The following is a 16999-nucleotide window of genomic DNA, read 5'->3' as shown; positions in this document are numbered from 1 at the left end:
AAATATTGTATTCCTTATAACAGAAATCAATGCATGTTCTCATTTGTACTCCAGCAAATAACTATACTTTGAATTACCAAGACAAATCCTTACAACTTATTTATAGAATGGCAGTTTATTTCACAAAAATATGTAAATAATATTATGCAATTATTAACAAGTAGTAAAGGTACAACCAGTTCAAATGATTTGAATCAAATACATTTTAGTAAATACTTGCTTTATAGTTTATTATATATTTGGCAACTTTTGCCAAGACAGCGCGTTTTGACAAATCTGGCTTATTTCAATCACTGAGCGCCTATTGGTAATAACTGATGTCAAAACACTAGTGGAGTGTAACCTCACCAGATTTCATTGTAAACTGTTTTCATTTCCTGTTCCAGGACGGTTCCCAAGGCTTCATGGAGGGCAGTCTTCATCTTGCAGTACATGTCATCTAGCTGTTGTCAATCAGAGATATTAAATCATAGGCTTATACACATTCAAATAATGCTTATACCAGTCATACTACAAAATGCCTTACAAAACAAAGATCTATCAGTGTTTCTTGATATATCTAAGTTCAAACATATTGTCCAGTCCAATCATAACATAAAACTTCAAAACATATTAAAATCTGTCATGAAGACTTTTGCAACTTCTCAAAAAAGGTGTGTACATGTTTCCTAACCATCTAGCTGAATCACCTGGAAAAAACCAACAGATTAATAAGTAAGTTACCGTACCAATTAATGACACTGTACCGTGAGACTTGTGTTACATGTAATTTTTACATTACAAACTATCACATATAGGCTGCAATAGTGTCGTGCTTATTGTGTCCACCTTCAAACCAAGTTCAACTCCCATCTGGGCCGCATTCTCAAGATCTGTCAATGGACATCAAGTACTGGTTCTACCCAGGAAATGGACTCCAGAGTGTTTCCTGAGCCCAAGGCTCTTGATGCAACAAAGCTAAATAATTGGGTTTAGATTAATCAACCAATACTTCATACAAATATAAACCATAATGCATATACATGGCATTGTGTAATAGAATAAGCGTATATTACCACTGATTTCAAGCTTGTATTGGTGCAAGAGCGATTGTTCCCAGTTGGCACATCTCTGTCATGTTGTGTCACACACTGCTTTGACACCGGACTTGTCAGCGATGTTCTCGGTGTAAAAGATCTTGCCGCTGCTGTGGCCATGTTCACAGATGGAAATGCTGCTGTGTTTGTTGTTGTTGTTGCTATAGGAGCCATGGTTGGAGGAGTAATAGGTCCAGTGGACTGGCCTGATTGCCTTGATGTAAACCTGGTGGACTTGGCAGGATTGGAAACAATGTTCTCTATTCCTTTGTGGACATCCTAGAACATTTGAGTTAAAAATGTACAGGAATTTGTTTTGTTAAGCAATCTCACAGTTTCTAAGTGAAATGATTTTATGACTATTTAAATGTTAGTCTTGTATGCTATTGGTGAGTATTTAGGAAAGCTTTTTAAATTGTGCAGCATGGTATATTTTGGAATGTGTAATCAGCATTTTCAAAGCATCAAAGAAAGCATAGACACCCATACAAATATATACTAGTTTTTTACATTAAAGAGCCATTAAAAATATATTCATCCAATTTATGTATGTGACCTAAACAGTGCAAATGTAATAAATTGCTACAGAAAGTAATTTACATATGTGAAAATACATCTGCAAGTTATACAATTAAAATTTTAAAATTAAATTTATTATCAAAGAAGAAAAGGCCATACCTTTGAGTTAAAAGCCAATATGTCACAGCAGAAAGATTTTGTTATCAAATTGTTGTCGTTAGTGAACAAAACCATGTGGTCATCTGCAAAAAAATAATCTGAGCAGTGCTCTGTGAAAAGGGGGTTTAACGCATGTGCGTTAAGTGTTATCCCAAATTAGCCTGTTCAGTCCACACAGGCTTATCAGGGACGACACTTTCCGCCTTAACTGGATTTGTTCTTAGTACAGACCTTATTTAATAAAAAAATATCACAAAGCAAAAAGTGTTGTCCATGATTAGCCTGTGCAGACTGCACAGGCTAATTAGGGACAACACTTTATGCACATGCATTTAACCCCCTTTTCACAGAGCACAGTCCATATCTTTTTATAACAGCTCAATAGTTTATTTTGTTTGCTTCATAAGCCTTAACATAACTGCTTAACAGAAATGCACTTTTCTAAATTCTTTCCTTGAAAACTTACAATCATATGTCTCTCAAAGCACCCACGTTTATTGTTTTGCTTTACATGTATTATACAGTCCACTCTCGTTATCTCGAAGTCAGCGGGAACAAGAAAAAATATCGAGATAACGAGAGTTCGAGATATCCGATTAGGCGTTTTCAAAGAAAAAATAAGACGAAAATTTACCCTGTTTTTAACATCTAAATACATGCTAAGTGGTCTAACAAAATCCTTCACCGTGTGGCATAATAATCTTTACCTGATATATACGCTTTTTTACGAGGCACGATTAATTTTGCTATTTAAATGCTTAAAATGACGTTTTAAGTATTACAGAATTGCATGAACAAATGCGGTTATAATTTTTCTAAATTGTCGAGTAAACATCCGTTAATGTAGCTATTTAAAGTAATGATGCAATTGACGTCCAAAAAAGACGAATTTGCGACGGTTTATATACGCAAAAATATAACTCCATGCATTTTGGAATGTTGTTTGTAAAAAACAATAAATATTTCGGCCTTTCGGCAGGCTGTGTATTAATTGCAGTTAATTGATGTTAATGTGACAGTTAAAGTGACAGGCCTTAATCAAGTGTTAATGGCTAACAACATTACACACGTATGATCATTGATGCAATTAACGGATCAATTCCTACCGCACAGTATCGGGAGCAGCAGGGCGAAGCGGGACGGTGAAGTATCAAAGAAAAAAATTCGCACCTTTTGCCGACACTGGAACAGTTATTCGCACTTCGAGATAAACCACAGTAAATACATGTAAAATCGGGACTCGGGACAAAATTTTATATTGAGATATCGAATTATTCGACATAACGAAAATCGAGATATGCGATGTTTATTTATAAAGATAAAGAAAGAAAAAAGTTGGGACATTGAGCTTACTTCGACATATCGAGAATATCGAGATATCCGATGTCGAGATAACGAGAGTGGACTGTATTTATATAGGGTTATAATTGGATCTTTCAAAAATTGTCAGCAAGGTGGTTGGAAAATTCGAGATATTACAAATATTACCATGCAGTGTACAGACATTATACACTATGTCCAAAGCAATATAGAAAGTTTAGCAACAAGGCGTCTTTTCGTGAAATAAAAAATGTTTGATTAGCATGAAATACTTCATTACTATACAATAGGCCATACGCCTATGACTTTTCTATACCTACATTGTTTCCGAACCATGAGGCAAGCTTGCAGAATGTTGTCATCATTACACGAGGCTTCAAACTCCTTCTTAGCTTCTTCAAACTGGAAACAATAATGAAAACTTAACAAGTTTGCCTTTCTACATGGATGTCTAAACGAGCAACAAATATGAATATTTGATCCCATGCCTGAAATGTCACGGTAGAAAATCTTAATTTACGTTTTACTGAAGATACATAGATTTAACTGTGAATGATAAAAAAACTACGTTTATACTAATTCTAATGAGTACTTTGAACAATTACAGGAGGATACAGTAAATGAAATTCTAAGTGGAGAACTTTTTATAATGCATTTTCACCTTATATATTTTTAGCCTTAAATGTGACGCAAAAAGGTCAGTATCAATTATGACATTGTGTTCAAGATATTCACTAGTTTATATAAACCTAACTATACAATTCAAATGCTTGCTGTTATAAAAAATCAGAACTGAAACCTCTGTACCCTTTGACAATACAGATATTCATAAATTATCAAATAAGTCATGCCATGATAAAAATGGGTCTTATGTTATGTGGCCAGTGTAGCTCCGGACTATGTGAATCTGCGCAGTCTGGTCAGGAGCTACCCAGTCTTCTAAGAAGTCACGTACGGTTTCATGATGATGGTCTCATTAGCAAATAGGTCAGCTCATGACCAGACTGTATTTTTATGCTGGCCTGGAGCAGAACTGGCGGCATAACGCAATAGACCTACGTTCGCATGAAGCAGCTCAAATATTGAAGAAACACTTACCTGTTTGACAGTCTGTTTGATAAGCCTAGGATGTTGATCTTCAAAAAGTTTCTTTAAGAATGAAATGGCCTTCTTTGCACCCAGCTGGGTTTTTAACCACTGAATTGAAAGCGAGCGTAATGAAACAATAAAGCAATAATCATGGAACATGCTTCAAGCTAATCTGTGCATATTTCAATGGAAACTGCAGTCGTGCAGTGTTTCAATGCTTGGAAACAGTTGATTAAGCGCTTGTGGTTTGTTAATATACATGTACATCAGATTAAAAATTGCAATTAGTTTGCCCTTATACCCGACATAAATCTAAAACACTCTGTTTGACAAACCACTTGACCCCAGTAGTTGTCTTCAACTAGGTGTTTAGATATATAAGTATTTTTTTTTTATCTGTCATTGCTCGAGAAAACAATTAAAACATATAAACCAAAGAAAAAAAACTTTTTTAATTATGCTCAGTAAATATCAGATCACTATCAAAGTAAAAGCAGTGTATGAAGACATGCACTGATTAGGTTCAGATACGTATACATGTATATGAAATTTTGGGCTAGCAACTTTGTCGTTTAATGGTTTTGCATTAGAACTTCAAATCTTTGCTGCTTAGCCCCAATTCATCTATATATCAAATCCTTATTCATGAATTATACCTTTGTTGGCTGTATGTTACTCATGGTGCCTTTCAGCCGATCCAGTTCAACTAAGACTATCCAAGGTACATACAGACATGGCTTCCCAAACACTTGAAAAAGAACAATACACGTATACATGTATGAGAAAATCTTTTGGAAAAGCATTGCAATATTAGATTTAGCACCTAACATTTAGTACACATGTGCAATGTATAATTTCCTAACATTTGTCTGAAAGACATGAAATCAATTTGCATTGAAATTTATAATAAATTAACTAGGTTGGTTTGTGCGAGAAATTTAGAAAGAAAGTTTAAAGATGCAATAAATGTATTTTAACAGGAGTAAATAAAATGTGTCTTGTTCTGTTAAAACTGGGCATATGCATGTGTGTAAAGTGTCGTCCTAGATTAGCCTGTGCAGTCCGCACAGGCTAATCAGGGACAACACTTTCCGCTTAAACTAGATTTTGGTTAAAAGGGACTTCCTTTAAACAAAAAATACCATTAAAGTGTTAAGTGTCGTCCCTGATAAGCCTGTGCAGACTGCACAGGCTAATCTCGGACGATACTTTACGCACATGCATTTAGCCCAATTTTCCAAGAACAAGACACATATATGCTTTGATCATACTTCAGTTAAGTAACTAGCAAATTCCTTGAGACAGAGTTTGTAATACAGCCTATCATACACACACTTCAGTGTCAGTTTATATCAGACAAGCAGTCACAGGTGAATACAAAAACACTTTAACAAATAGATAGTCAAATGGTGGAAAAGTAAAGAATGTAATAAAATTCATTTGGAATAAAGTTACAACACCTCTGATTTTATAATTTTGCATTTTTCAAATATTGTAGCTTAAATATTGTCTTTAACAATTATTAGAATGGCATTCATTGACCCACTGCAAGTCTCAATTAAAATTGCAGTGCCTAGTTATTCAAATAATTGCAAAGAAACTCTTGTCACTGATAACCACACAGCCATATGCATGCAGCCATTATTCACGGGCGCCACCTCTTTCTTGAGATGTATTAATAAATGAGCAAATGCTACTTCAGAAGTGGCGCTCAGGCCCGAATTTGTTTAATTTAATGGATAATTTTACAGGGTGAGTAGGTTTTATGTGTTTTTCAGCATATTTCACATTATTTAAAAAAATCAGCCTATGTAGTGCGATTCAACAAAAACAAATTCACGGCGCCTGGTGGGCGTGATTAATGGCCGTGATACAGTTTTAAAATGTTTCCATTTGACTGTTGTGCACAAGAAATTTAATCAAAGTCTCCCAATGGAAAAGGTGCAAAAAGTAAATTTTATTCTGGAATGTTTAGCAAATATTCAGAGCTAAGAGTTACAATACTCATATTTACTTGGAATTTCCATATCTTTCATATCATCCACCATGCTGAGATTGCTGATCAACACATTTGTATCCAGAACCACGACCAGCTATAAAAGAAACAACAAACCTCATAAGGTTTTGAACTGCACTGACTAAAATTAGTATAATTCTAAGTTAACTGGGCTGAATGCACGTGCCTAAAGTGTCGTCAGTCTGCAAAGACTTATCAGGGTTAACACTTTGCATGCTGGGATTTGTCGTCTGCTAAAATGTTGTCTGCTGAATTTCTAAAATTAGCATTTTCTTTGATTTTTTTCAAAGAATACTATCAGAATAGCAAACAGTTTGGATCCTGATGAGACGCCACTTTCTGTGGCGTCTCATCTGGATCCAAACTGTTTGCAAAGGCTTTCAAAATTCGGTTCCAGCACTGTAAGAGTTAACACTTTACGCTTTTATGGTAGTTTTTGTTTGAAGAAAGTGTCTTCTAATGCATATACAGTTCAATCTGAACTGCAGACAGCACAGGCTTATCTGAGACAACAATTTACCAACATGCATTTAGCCCTGTTTTCCCACAATGGCTCAAATGGATCAAAAAGATAAATAAACGGCTGTGCTCATTCAGTTAAACAATAGCTGAACCCCAAATTTTACAAACAATAATAAATGGGAGGATAGGATATGACTAAGGACCATGAGGATATTTGTTTGCTATGAGAGTAATAGCCAGAAATATAAAGTGCTACAAAGTGACAATTAAAGGGATCTTTTCACATTTTGGTAAATTGTCAAAATTGAAAAAAGTTTTTTCAGATTAACAAATTTTCGTTTTAGTTATGATATTTGTGAGGAAACAGTAATACTGAACATTTACCATGGTCTAATATAGCCATTATATGCATCTTTTGACAATTAAAAAACCTGAAAATTATAAAGCGTTGCAATGTGAAACGATTGAATAATTTGGAGAGTTCTGTTGTTGTCGTTTAATTTTGTGAAACTAAGAAGATTGCTTATATAAAGTATAAAATACACGTCTTTCATACACACTTGGCAGGATGGCAGAGCGGTATAATTGGTTTTTACTCCAGGACTCCGGGGGTCACTGGTTCCTGATGCGGTCTACTTTTATTTCCTTTTATTAAATTTTATTTTTGATATTTTACTGCAGCTTTTTAGATCCAATGTTTACATTTATCAATATAAAGCAATTAATGACAAACTTCAAAACATGCCAAATCTGTGAAAAGGCCCCTTTAAGATATTTTCACCCAGAGATGCTCATGAAAAAGTATATGATGTCACTTTAGTGAGAAAATATGACTAAATATTATATGACTGAATATTATACCCTTCCCCCCAAGCAAAAAGAAAATTTCATGTTATTTAGGCCATAGAAAATATATTCCTAGATTCTCATCCCCGCCCGCCCCTCGAAAATCGTCCCGCCCGAACGTTTTTTATTTGGAAAAAAAATCCATTTAAAAAATCGCGCCGCAAAATACTGAGGATGAAACGGCTGAAAGTACAAAAATAGCAAAGTGCGAATCAACAACTCAACGTCTCCGAGATGCTTATTGATATTTAACGGTGCACGAGCGTCGTCTGAAAATTTAGTGATCGAGCGTGAACAACAACAAAATGTTTCTTATTTTGAGGTGCTAAAACGGCGTTACAACTATAAAAGATTGGTACAAGGTGTCAAAATGTGCAGAAACTTCAACTCTCGGGGACCTGTAAGATGAGTTCATTTGTAGTTTGTATGATCAAGCCCCATCGTTGAAAGTTGACCACCCGAAAATCGTCTGTGCCTTCGTCGGCCGAAATAAATTAGAATTGACAAAGGTGTCACCTGATGTTACAGTAAGTCAAGCTGTCAGCTGCCTAGGAAATTTTATTCTGTTCTGTTACAGATTTGTATTTTCTTTAATACTTTGTCTAGTCAATGTTTTATTGAATATCAGAATATGTTTAACATGATATTAAAATGGTAAAATAAAACACAATAGTCAAATTTTGATAATGTTTTTCTTGTATTCTATATAATTTTACATACATACATACATAGGCGTTATGCATTTAAACCAACAAATTCGTGAACATTTCATTACTTATATATAGGTCCGACACATAAAACAAAAAATAAATAATAAAACCCACCCACCCGCCCCAATTTTCCCCAAAATTTGGATGAGAATCTAGGTATTTATTTTTTATTGCCTTAATGCTATTGAATACGTATTACATAAAAGTTATTTTCTAAGACATTTTACATGCTAACAATTATATCACTGATACTTTTTTGGATAAATGATCCACATTTGTGCCCTATTTTTGTTTACATTCTTACTATGGCATCTGTTTCAATAGTTATTTGTCATGTACACAAAAATGTAAAGCTGTCCAAGATGTACAGGTAAAGTGTGTTCTGAAAAGGATAACAGAAGTTTTGTTTTTATTATTCATTCCAAAATGCCAACATACTTAAACTGGAAAGTCAGACACAAATCTACAAACTAAGAACATGGAGAATTGAACGCTAAGCCACACGTTACGTTACCCTGGACTTAAACATTAGGTTTGGACCAAGGTCAAGCTCCAATGTCAGGTGGGTTAAATTTGTTTCTTGGACTTGTATTCAAGTCAACTTGGCCTCACACATCTGAAGAAACCCCAAAGTCGTGTCAATTCAAGAGCTGAGGCATTTTCAAATTAAGTCTTAATCTCAGAAAAATGGGTTTAATGCATGGGTTTAATGCATGGGTTTAATGCATGGGTTTAATGCATGTGCGTTAAGTGTTGTTCAGTCTGCACAGGCTGACCAGGCACAAATCTTTCCACCTTAACTGGATGTTTTGGTAAGAATGGACTTCCTTTAAAATGGAAAATACATTGAAAGCGGGAAGTGTTGTTCCTAATAAGCCTGCGCTAACTGCTTGCATGCATTTAGGGCAGTTTTTCCAGAACAAGGCTTAATTAAATGTGTCTTGTTCTGAGAAAATTGGGCTTAATGCATGTCCATAAAGTTTCATCCCAGATAAGCCTGTGCAGTCGGCACAGGCTAATCAGGAACGACACTTTCTCCTATTACCAGATGAAAATCGATAGTATAACAACGATCGTATAAACTTAAGCTTTATACTATCGCTATTTTTAGACCATGGTTTTCCGATCTCTATCTTAAGAACACTATATGTTTCAATGTGACCTCATAGCAAATGATGACGTTGAAGTAAACAAACACTTCGGAGTCAACTTGGGAAACCAGCGCTGTTTCTTTGAATTTTAAAGTATTTTTACTCTTTTTGAACGATAAACGACCACAAAATAATAGGATAAATAGAATATTATGTGAGTGTCGGATAGAGATCAAGTTTATCATGCTCGGCTCGAAACTTGGTAGCGCTCGGCAAGCCTCGCGCTACATGTTTCTCAGCCTCGCATGATAAACTTGATCTCTATCCGACACTCACATAATATTCTCTATTTACACTTTTATGGTATTTTTCGTTTAAAGGAAGTCCTTTTTTACCAAAAATCTTGTTTAGGCAGAAAGTGTCGTCCCTTATTGCGGACTGCACAGGCTAATCTGGGACGACACTTTACACACATGCATTATGCCCAGTTTCCTCATAACACGACTAAAATATCCACAAGCCTGCATATTCTTATTTACCTGTGTATGTTCTGTGTCCCCTTGGGATGTTTGATCTCGGAAGTTTTCTGGACCAAAACTCTCAACATGTTGCAGCGTCTGTGACTTCATGAGTGTTCTTAGCTCCGTCAAAACATAGTCAATCTCCATGGCCTCCATATGGTTCCCGTTCTCTGTATTTATCTGGGTTCCGTTTTTTGTATTTATTTGGTTCCCGTGCTCTGTACATGTATTTCGTTGAGCATTGCTGGGAAACAGGCAGGCATCAATATCCATGGCAACGATCTCTCGAGACTTCCAGTCTATCGCTTTTGCCTGCCCAGGCCATCCTTAGAAATAGTTTTGTTTCATATAATTGTGACATATTCAATAAAAAAAATTGTGTGCTTCCTAAACTTAATTATGATGCTTTTAGATCACCAATCACCCACTGCTTGTTAAAATGATACTGTTGGCATCAATACAATTATGAGTGAACAAATAAATATTGTACTACAGTGGACAGTGCATAATTTTCTTTTTCTTTATAGACTTTCTTTGTGAAAATCGTTTTATACTTGAAAGTTATGGTTAAATTAAGAACATGAGTTCTTTTACACTGTGAAACCATTCAAAACAACAATTACGTCAAATGAAACAAATGAAACAAACTAAGCAATCAAATGAAACAGACTTAAGGGAAATAAGCCAATGTGCCATGGCTGCATACTGCGCCAAGATGTTAACGGACGACTTATGACCCACTGATCAGGGAAAAACTGTAAATCGCCTTTAAATGTTTATCTCGCATATGAAAAAGGGCGCTATGTAAATGTGGTATAAAAAATAAATGAAACAAACTTAAGACTAAAATGAAACAGACTTGAGACAAAAATAAAACTGATTTAAGACTCGAATGAAACAGTCTTAAGAGTCTAGTGAAACAGACTAAAGACTGTAATGAAATGGACTTGAGGCAGGAATGTAACGCACTAAAGACTCCTGATTACCTCGTCTCTGGCTGGGTGTAGGTGTTAGTGCAATGGAGATATAACCACTTTCTGTGGACTGGTTACAGCTGGCTGAGCATGTATCCTAAAACGCAAGGTGCAAACTACAGGCCACAGTCTACAAGAAGGCAAATTTTACCCAACATATTGCTAATTGGCATTTCGGATTGAGAAAAATTTCATCTTTTTTTAAACAAAAGTTTGGAATTTTGGTAGCTTTTTTGCCTAAAAGTCCAGCAAAATTTAGGATAAATTGATTGTTTAAATATTGAATCTGCTAATTTTCAACTAAACAAACTGGAGAGGCAGATGAATTGAATATTCAAGTTATAAAAATATATGTTCTTATGGAAACATTGAGCATTTAAGTGTCTTTTGGAAAAATAAAGACATTTTTAGATTGGGAATAGGGCCAATTTAGGCCCCAAATGTGACCCCTAAAAAACAGTGTAATAGTTCATTTCATTACAATCTAACATAGTTACCCGAGGAAGGTCTTCCCGGGAGGAGCTGTCTGACCAGTCAGTGTTTTCCTCAATGTTGTTGATCCACGACTGAATGCCAAGTAACTTCTCTTTGTTGCCAATAAACAACCTATACTCAGTGTTGTTATTCCTATCATCATTTACAAAATCAGAGGTCCCCTTATCAAAGTCAAAACCGAAGCCAGTTCCTGTTAACTTTATTTTGTCCTCTGATTCTCGACTTTCTGATTTCACACTTGTATTGACTTCAAGATCAACACAGGTTTTAGTATGTCCAGTTTCCGTAGGTAAAGTAACTAACTGATTGTACTTAACAGAGACCTTTTTAGCCTCAGTTGGGGTTTTGTATTGGGGCCGAATAACCTTCCGACTGTCACCGATTCTATTTTCCTGAGTCTGTTCCGAATCTTGAAGACGGGATGGGCATGTTTTTAATCGTTTAGAAGCAGGCAAAACCAATCCTGATTTTGTCAGTGATGGCAAAGATTCCTCAACGGTCTCCAACGACCTTTTACCTGTGATCTTTGTACTGCCCAAATAAGAACTGCTTGCTTTTGATTCTGATACTTTTAAAGGAGACTTTGTTACAATTTTGTTCTGATAATGCTGATAAGATTCTGGCGTCTTAACTGGTGAAATAGGTTTTTTAACGTCTCTATCAGCAGCAACTGAATTTTGTTTATCAAGACTCTTTTTATCAGCTGTAATGGAAGAAGAAGAATAAGGGTGCAGTAGTTTCCTTTTATTTCCATCCTGGGCTTTGCCACTCCCACATTTTGGTGAAGACTTTTGTAAGGATTTCACTTCCTTTTGTGTTTGAGGTCCCAATTTTTCATTTGTGCACTTTGTATTCTCTGATTTAGTTAAATCAACAATGTCTAGCTTAGATTTTGGAACACTTTTCCATGTTCCTTTTGCTATACAAATGTCTTGTTGACTTTTGTCATCAATTTTGGAGCCACTAGAATTCAACTGTGCCAGGGAATCTTCCCTGAAGCTCTCTTCACTGACTTTTAAAATTTTCTTACAAACACCATCTGCTTTCAATGAAATAATTCCACCTGAGCTATGAGTTTTCAAACTGTTTGAGGATGCCAAAATTTTAAGCGAATCTCTTTTTGCCTGTATTGAACCAAACCTTCTGGTCTGATTATAATTAATGGGAAGAGTTTTCACGCTGGGTGACTGGGTCGGAGATTTTGACACAGCTGACATGGGAGATGTGTGTGATGTTACAGTGCATGGTGTCTCTCTATCAGAGGGAATGAACTTTCTTGCAGAATTCTGCGGAACAGAATCCTTGAACCTGGAAACCAGGGAACGTGAATCCGGCTCAAAAGTGTTTGACTTAATGCGAGACTTTTTGGAAGACGTTGGAGTTTGCTGTAACTCTTTTGCCATAGGGGAAGCTGCTTCAATGTTGCTTCTTGAGTGTTGAGGCTGGTTCTGAGATGCTTCCGACAATGAAGAAGGGTCTGGGGAATTCAGGGCAGTTGCAGACAAGGCTGGCAGTGGCTGAGATTTTCCCTTATTGTCCTAAAAAAACACAGCAACGTTTAAACGAGTCGACAACAGCTTTCCATGACTGATTGGAAATTTATTTATCATTAACCAAACGTGAAATAATTAATCTTTAATGAATCCCATTACATGAACTTAACCATCTTGTAAAAAAAAATATCATTTTTTCATAAATTAAATATAATACTGAACACATCTATTATTTTATGTATCATGAATCAAGAATGTGATATCTTGGTCAGTATACACTTCTTAAGATATTTTGGGCGTAAAATGCACAAGTTAAATAATACAATAAGTTGATGGGACAGAAAATGATATACCAAATAAGTCAGTATTTGCTTCGGAGTTCATAACAAGTTTTGTTACACAGACATAAATAAGAAGGGAGGTAAGCATGTGATGTACCAAATAAGGCTGAATGAGATCAGGGAATTCCCAAGTACTTGCTCCTGAGTTGATATTGAAGTAGTAGACGCGGTCAGGGTAGGATTTGGACTGTTTCACTACCCAGCCAAAGGGCAGTGTGTCTTTCTTAGGTTCCATCTGAAATGCAACAAAGTCATGTAGGCATTTAAAAAAATAACAGGAAAATATATATTTCATCATGAAAATTGTTGCAACAATTTTCAATACGTTGAAAATTCATTATGAAAATTGTTGCGAAAATTTTCAATATGTTGAAAATGAAGTATCATAAAACATAACATTTTTACAATTCAGGACTTCAAAGCTAGGTTTATCTCCTATAAATGCATTTTACAGTGTATGCTAATTAATGGTTGCATTTTGTTTAAATATACTCTGACCTGTGTGCAATATGATTCATACACAGTCTACCGTTTAAAGAGTTTATTATATAGACAACACAAACCAGAACAAACAATGAAAAATTGAAATTAACAACACAAGACTAAATAATGAAAACTGAACAAATGCCAACAAATCCCATACCAACATTCCCACAAAGTATTCTTAAAAAAATATTTAAAAAAGAAAATTGTTAAAAACAAAACAATGTCTAAATAAATAATTCCAGAAATGTATGCTGTTATGGAAATTGGTAATTAAACAAATGTTTTCAGAAACTTATAGTTAAGTGTGACACATATTCAATGAAGTACCTTAAAGCAACATAAAACTTGTCAGATATCTTACTTAAAGCAAGTGAGTCAGTTTAAAAAGCACAAGCTTTGACAAATCAATTATCAGAATTCAGAAACTGTCATGACAAATACAACCCTGTTGTGAAATTATAATTGAAGCTCAGATTTTAACCCTTTGCATGCTGGGAAATTTGTCGTCTGCTAAAATGTCTTCTGCTGAATTTCTAAAATTAGCATTTTCTTCGATTTTTTTCAAAGAACACTATCAGAATAGCAAACAGTTTGGATCCTGATGAGATGCCACATTCTGTGGCGTCTCATCTGGATCCAAACTGTTTGCAAAGGCCTTCAAAATCCGGTTTCCGCACGGAAAGGGTTAAATACAAATGTCATCAAACTGGCCCCAACAATACATAAATCAATGAACAGGTAAGTAGTGCTCGATTGGTCATTATCGGCTCGGGTACAACTTACATGTGTGTGAATGTCAGAGTTTATTTACAGGTCATCGCTGCGTCTTCACGACTATCTAATGTGCTGACCTGACCCTGTGACCTTTCAGGGGAAAATATTTTAATTTTTGAGCCAATTAAACTAGGTCAAATTTACCCCAACTGCCTGGGTTTTTGCCAAAGATTAATTATTATTATTATAATATTATTATTGTTTTTAATACAAATACACCAGTGCACTGCGGCCAATGAGACCTTATTGTTCACAGGTAAAAATAAACAAGAGGGCCAAGATGGCCCTAGTTTGCTCACCTGAGAGGGGTCGGTTCATTTAATCTTTACCAAACGTCAAACTTGACCTAGATATTGTCCAGACAAACATCCTGGTCAAGTTTCATCATTATTGAACCCAAACTCTGGCGTATGGAGTGTTTTTGTAAGATTTTACCTGGTGACCTATATTTTGAGTTGACCCCCCTTACCAAACATCAAACTTTGCTTACAAAAATAAATATTTTGACCAAGATTCATAAAATCTGAAACAAAATTGTGACCTCTAGAGTGTTAACAAGGATTTTGTATAATATAATGAACATTTGGACAATCTAAGGGCAATAATTATGGCATTAATTATGTTATTTTGCTCATTATCAAACTTGACTGAGATCTTTCAGCAACTTTCATAAAGAATGCTTGGGAAGTGTGAATGCTAGAGTGTTTGCAAACCAAATGTGGACGAACGGACGGCAGACAAAGACCAATTCTAAAACCTCACCTGAACAATCAGGTGAGCTAAAAAGTGTGTTTCACGGATATGAGCCATTTTCCAACTTGTCCGAGAAATCAATAAAACCAATGTATTGACTAAGTTTCACGATGATTAGGCAAAAAATGAGACTTCTATAGTGTTCGATCACAAGGTTTCTCTCTAGTCACATAAGGAAAACTGACCCCCCACCATGGCGGCAATGTTTTTTGACCGATCGGGACCATTTGCGAACTCATCTGAGATATATATAAAACCAATAATTTCACCAAGTTTCATGATGATTGGGCCAAAAATGTGACTTCTAGAGTGTTCACAAGCTTTTTTTACTATATAAATATAAGAAAACTGCCCCCCCCCCCCCCGGCAGCCATGTTATTCAACTGACCAGAACCATTTTTTAACTCAACTCTCGTATCAAGGAAACAAATGTTCTGAACAAATTTCATAAAAATTGGGCCAAAAATGTGACTTCTAGATTGTTCACATGTTTTCACTATTTACATATAGAGAAAAATGCCCCGCCCACTGGCGGCCATGTTTTTCACCGATCTGGACCATTTTTGAACTCGTTCGAGATATCAATAAAACCAATGTTTTGTCCAACTTTCATGATGATTGGGCAAAAATTGTGACTTCTAGTGTGTTTACAAGGTTTCTCTATAGCCAAATAAGGAAAACTGCCCCGCCCACTGGCGGCCATGTTTTTCAACGGACCAGAACCACTTTTGAACTCAACCAACATATCATTAAGACAAACATTTTGACAAAGTTACATGAAGATTGGGCATGAAATGTGACTTCTACAGTGTTTACAAGATTTTTCTTTTTTTTTACCTTGTGACCTAGTTTTTGACCCAGCATGACCTAGTTTCCAACTCCATCGAGATATCATTGGGACAAATCTTCTGACCAAGTTTCATGAAGATCCGACAAAAAATGTGGCCTCTAGAGTGTTTACAAGGTATCTCTATAGCCAAATAAGGAAAACTGCCCCGCCCACTGGCGGTCATGTTTTTCAACAGACCAGAAGCACTTTTAAACTCACCCAACATATTATTAATACAAACATTTTGACAAAGTTTCATGAAGATTGGGCATGAAATGTGACTACTACAGTGTTTACAAGGTTTTTCTTTTTTTTGACCTAGTGACCTAGTTTTTGACCCGGCATGACCCAGTTTCGATCTCCACCTAGATATCATTTGGACAAAGCTTCTGACCAAGTTTCATGAAGATCGGAAAAGAAACGTGCCCTCTAGAAAATACACTGTATTATTATGAAAACATTAATAGTCAAAAGGGAGTAACTACTGTAAACTTAAATGCAATATTTAGAAGAGTTGTCTCGCATGTTACATGACCTTAATTCATGATTGTTTACAAGCCTTTTTACTATATAAATATAAGGAAAACTGCCCGTCCCCCTAGCAACCATGTTTTTCAACGGGCCGGAACCATTTTCGAACTCAACTCTCATATCAAGGAAACAAAATTAATGTTCTGACCAAATTTCATGAAAATTTGGCTAAAATGTGACTTCTAGAGTGTTCATATGTTTTCATGATGATTGGGCAAAAAATGTGACTTCTAGAGTGTTCACAAGCTTTTTTTACTATATAAATATAAGAAAACTGCCCCACCCCCCCCCCCCCCGGCAGCCATGTTATTCAACTGACCAGAACCATTTTTTAACTCAACTCTCGTATCAAGGAAACAAATGTTCTGACCAAATTTCATAAAAATTGGGCCAAAAATGTGACTTCTAGAGTGTTCACATGTTTTCACTATATACATATAGAGAAAAATGCCCTGCCCACTGGCAGCCATGTTTTTTCACCGATCTGGACCATTTTCAAACTCGTTCGAGATA

The 16999-nt window shown here is 35.7% G+C and overlaps 1 protein-coding gene across 1 annotated transcript in view; it reads right to left on the bottom strand.

Moving 5' to 3' along the window:
* The window catches only part of LOC127838207 (uncharacterized), a 41044-nt gene that overhangs the window by 20849 nt on the left and 3196 nt on the right, over positions 1-16999 (bottom strand). Inside the window, exons 2-12 of the mRNA XM_052365798.1 lie at positions 13211-13348; positions 11282-12817; positions 10797-10881; positions 9829-10136; positions 6178-6256; positions 4820-4911; positions 4173-4271; positions 3395-3476; positions 1755-1837; positions 1056-1355; positions 349-443 (exon numbers count right to left, since the gene is read on the bottom strand). Coding sequence (XP_052221758.1) covers positions 349-443; positions 1056-1355; positions 1755-1837; positions 3395-3476; positions 4173-4271; positions 4820-4911; positions 6178-6256; positions 9829-10136; positions 10797-10881; positions 11282-12817; positions 13211-13348 — 2897 coding nt within the window. The remainder of the gene's footprint in view (positions 1-348; positions 444-1055; positions 1356-1754; positions 1838-3394; positions 3477-4172; positions 4272-4819; positions 4912-6177; positions 6257-9828; positions 10137-10796; positions 10882-11281; positions 12818-13210; positions 13349-16999) is intronic.

Source organism: Dreissena polymorpha, chromosome 7, assembly GCF_020536995.1.
Source record: "Dreissena polymorpha isolate Duluth1 chromosome 7, UMN_Dpol_1.0, whole genome shotgun sequence".
Lineage (NCBI taxonomy): Eukaryota > Metazoa > Mollusca > Bivalvia > Myida > Dreissenidae > Dreissena > Dreissena polymorpha.
This window is presented reverse-complemented; position numbering and strand designations above follow the sequence as displayed.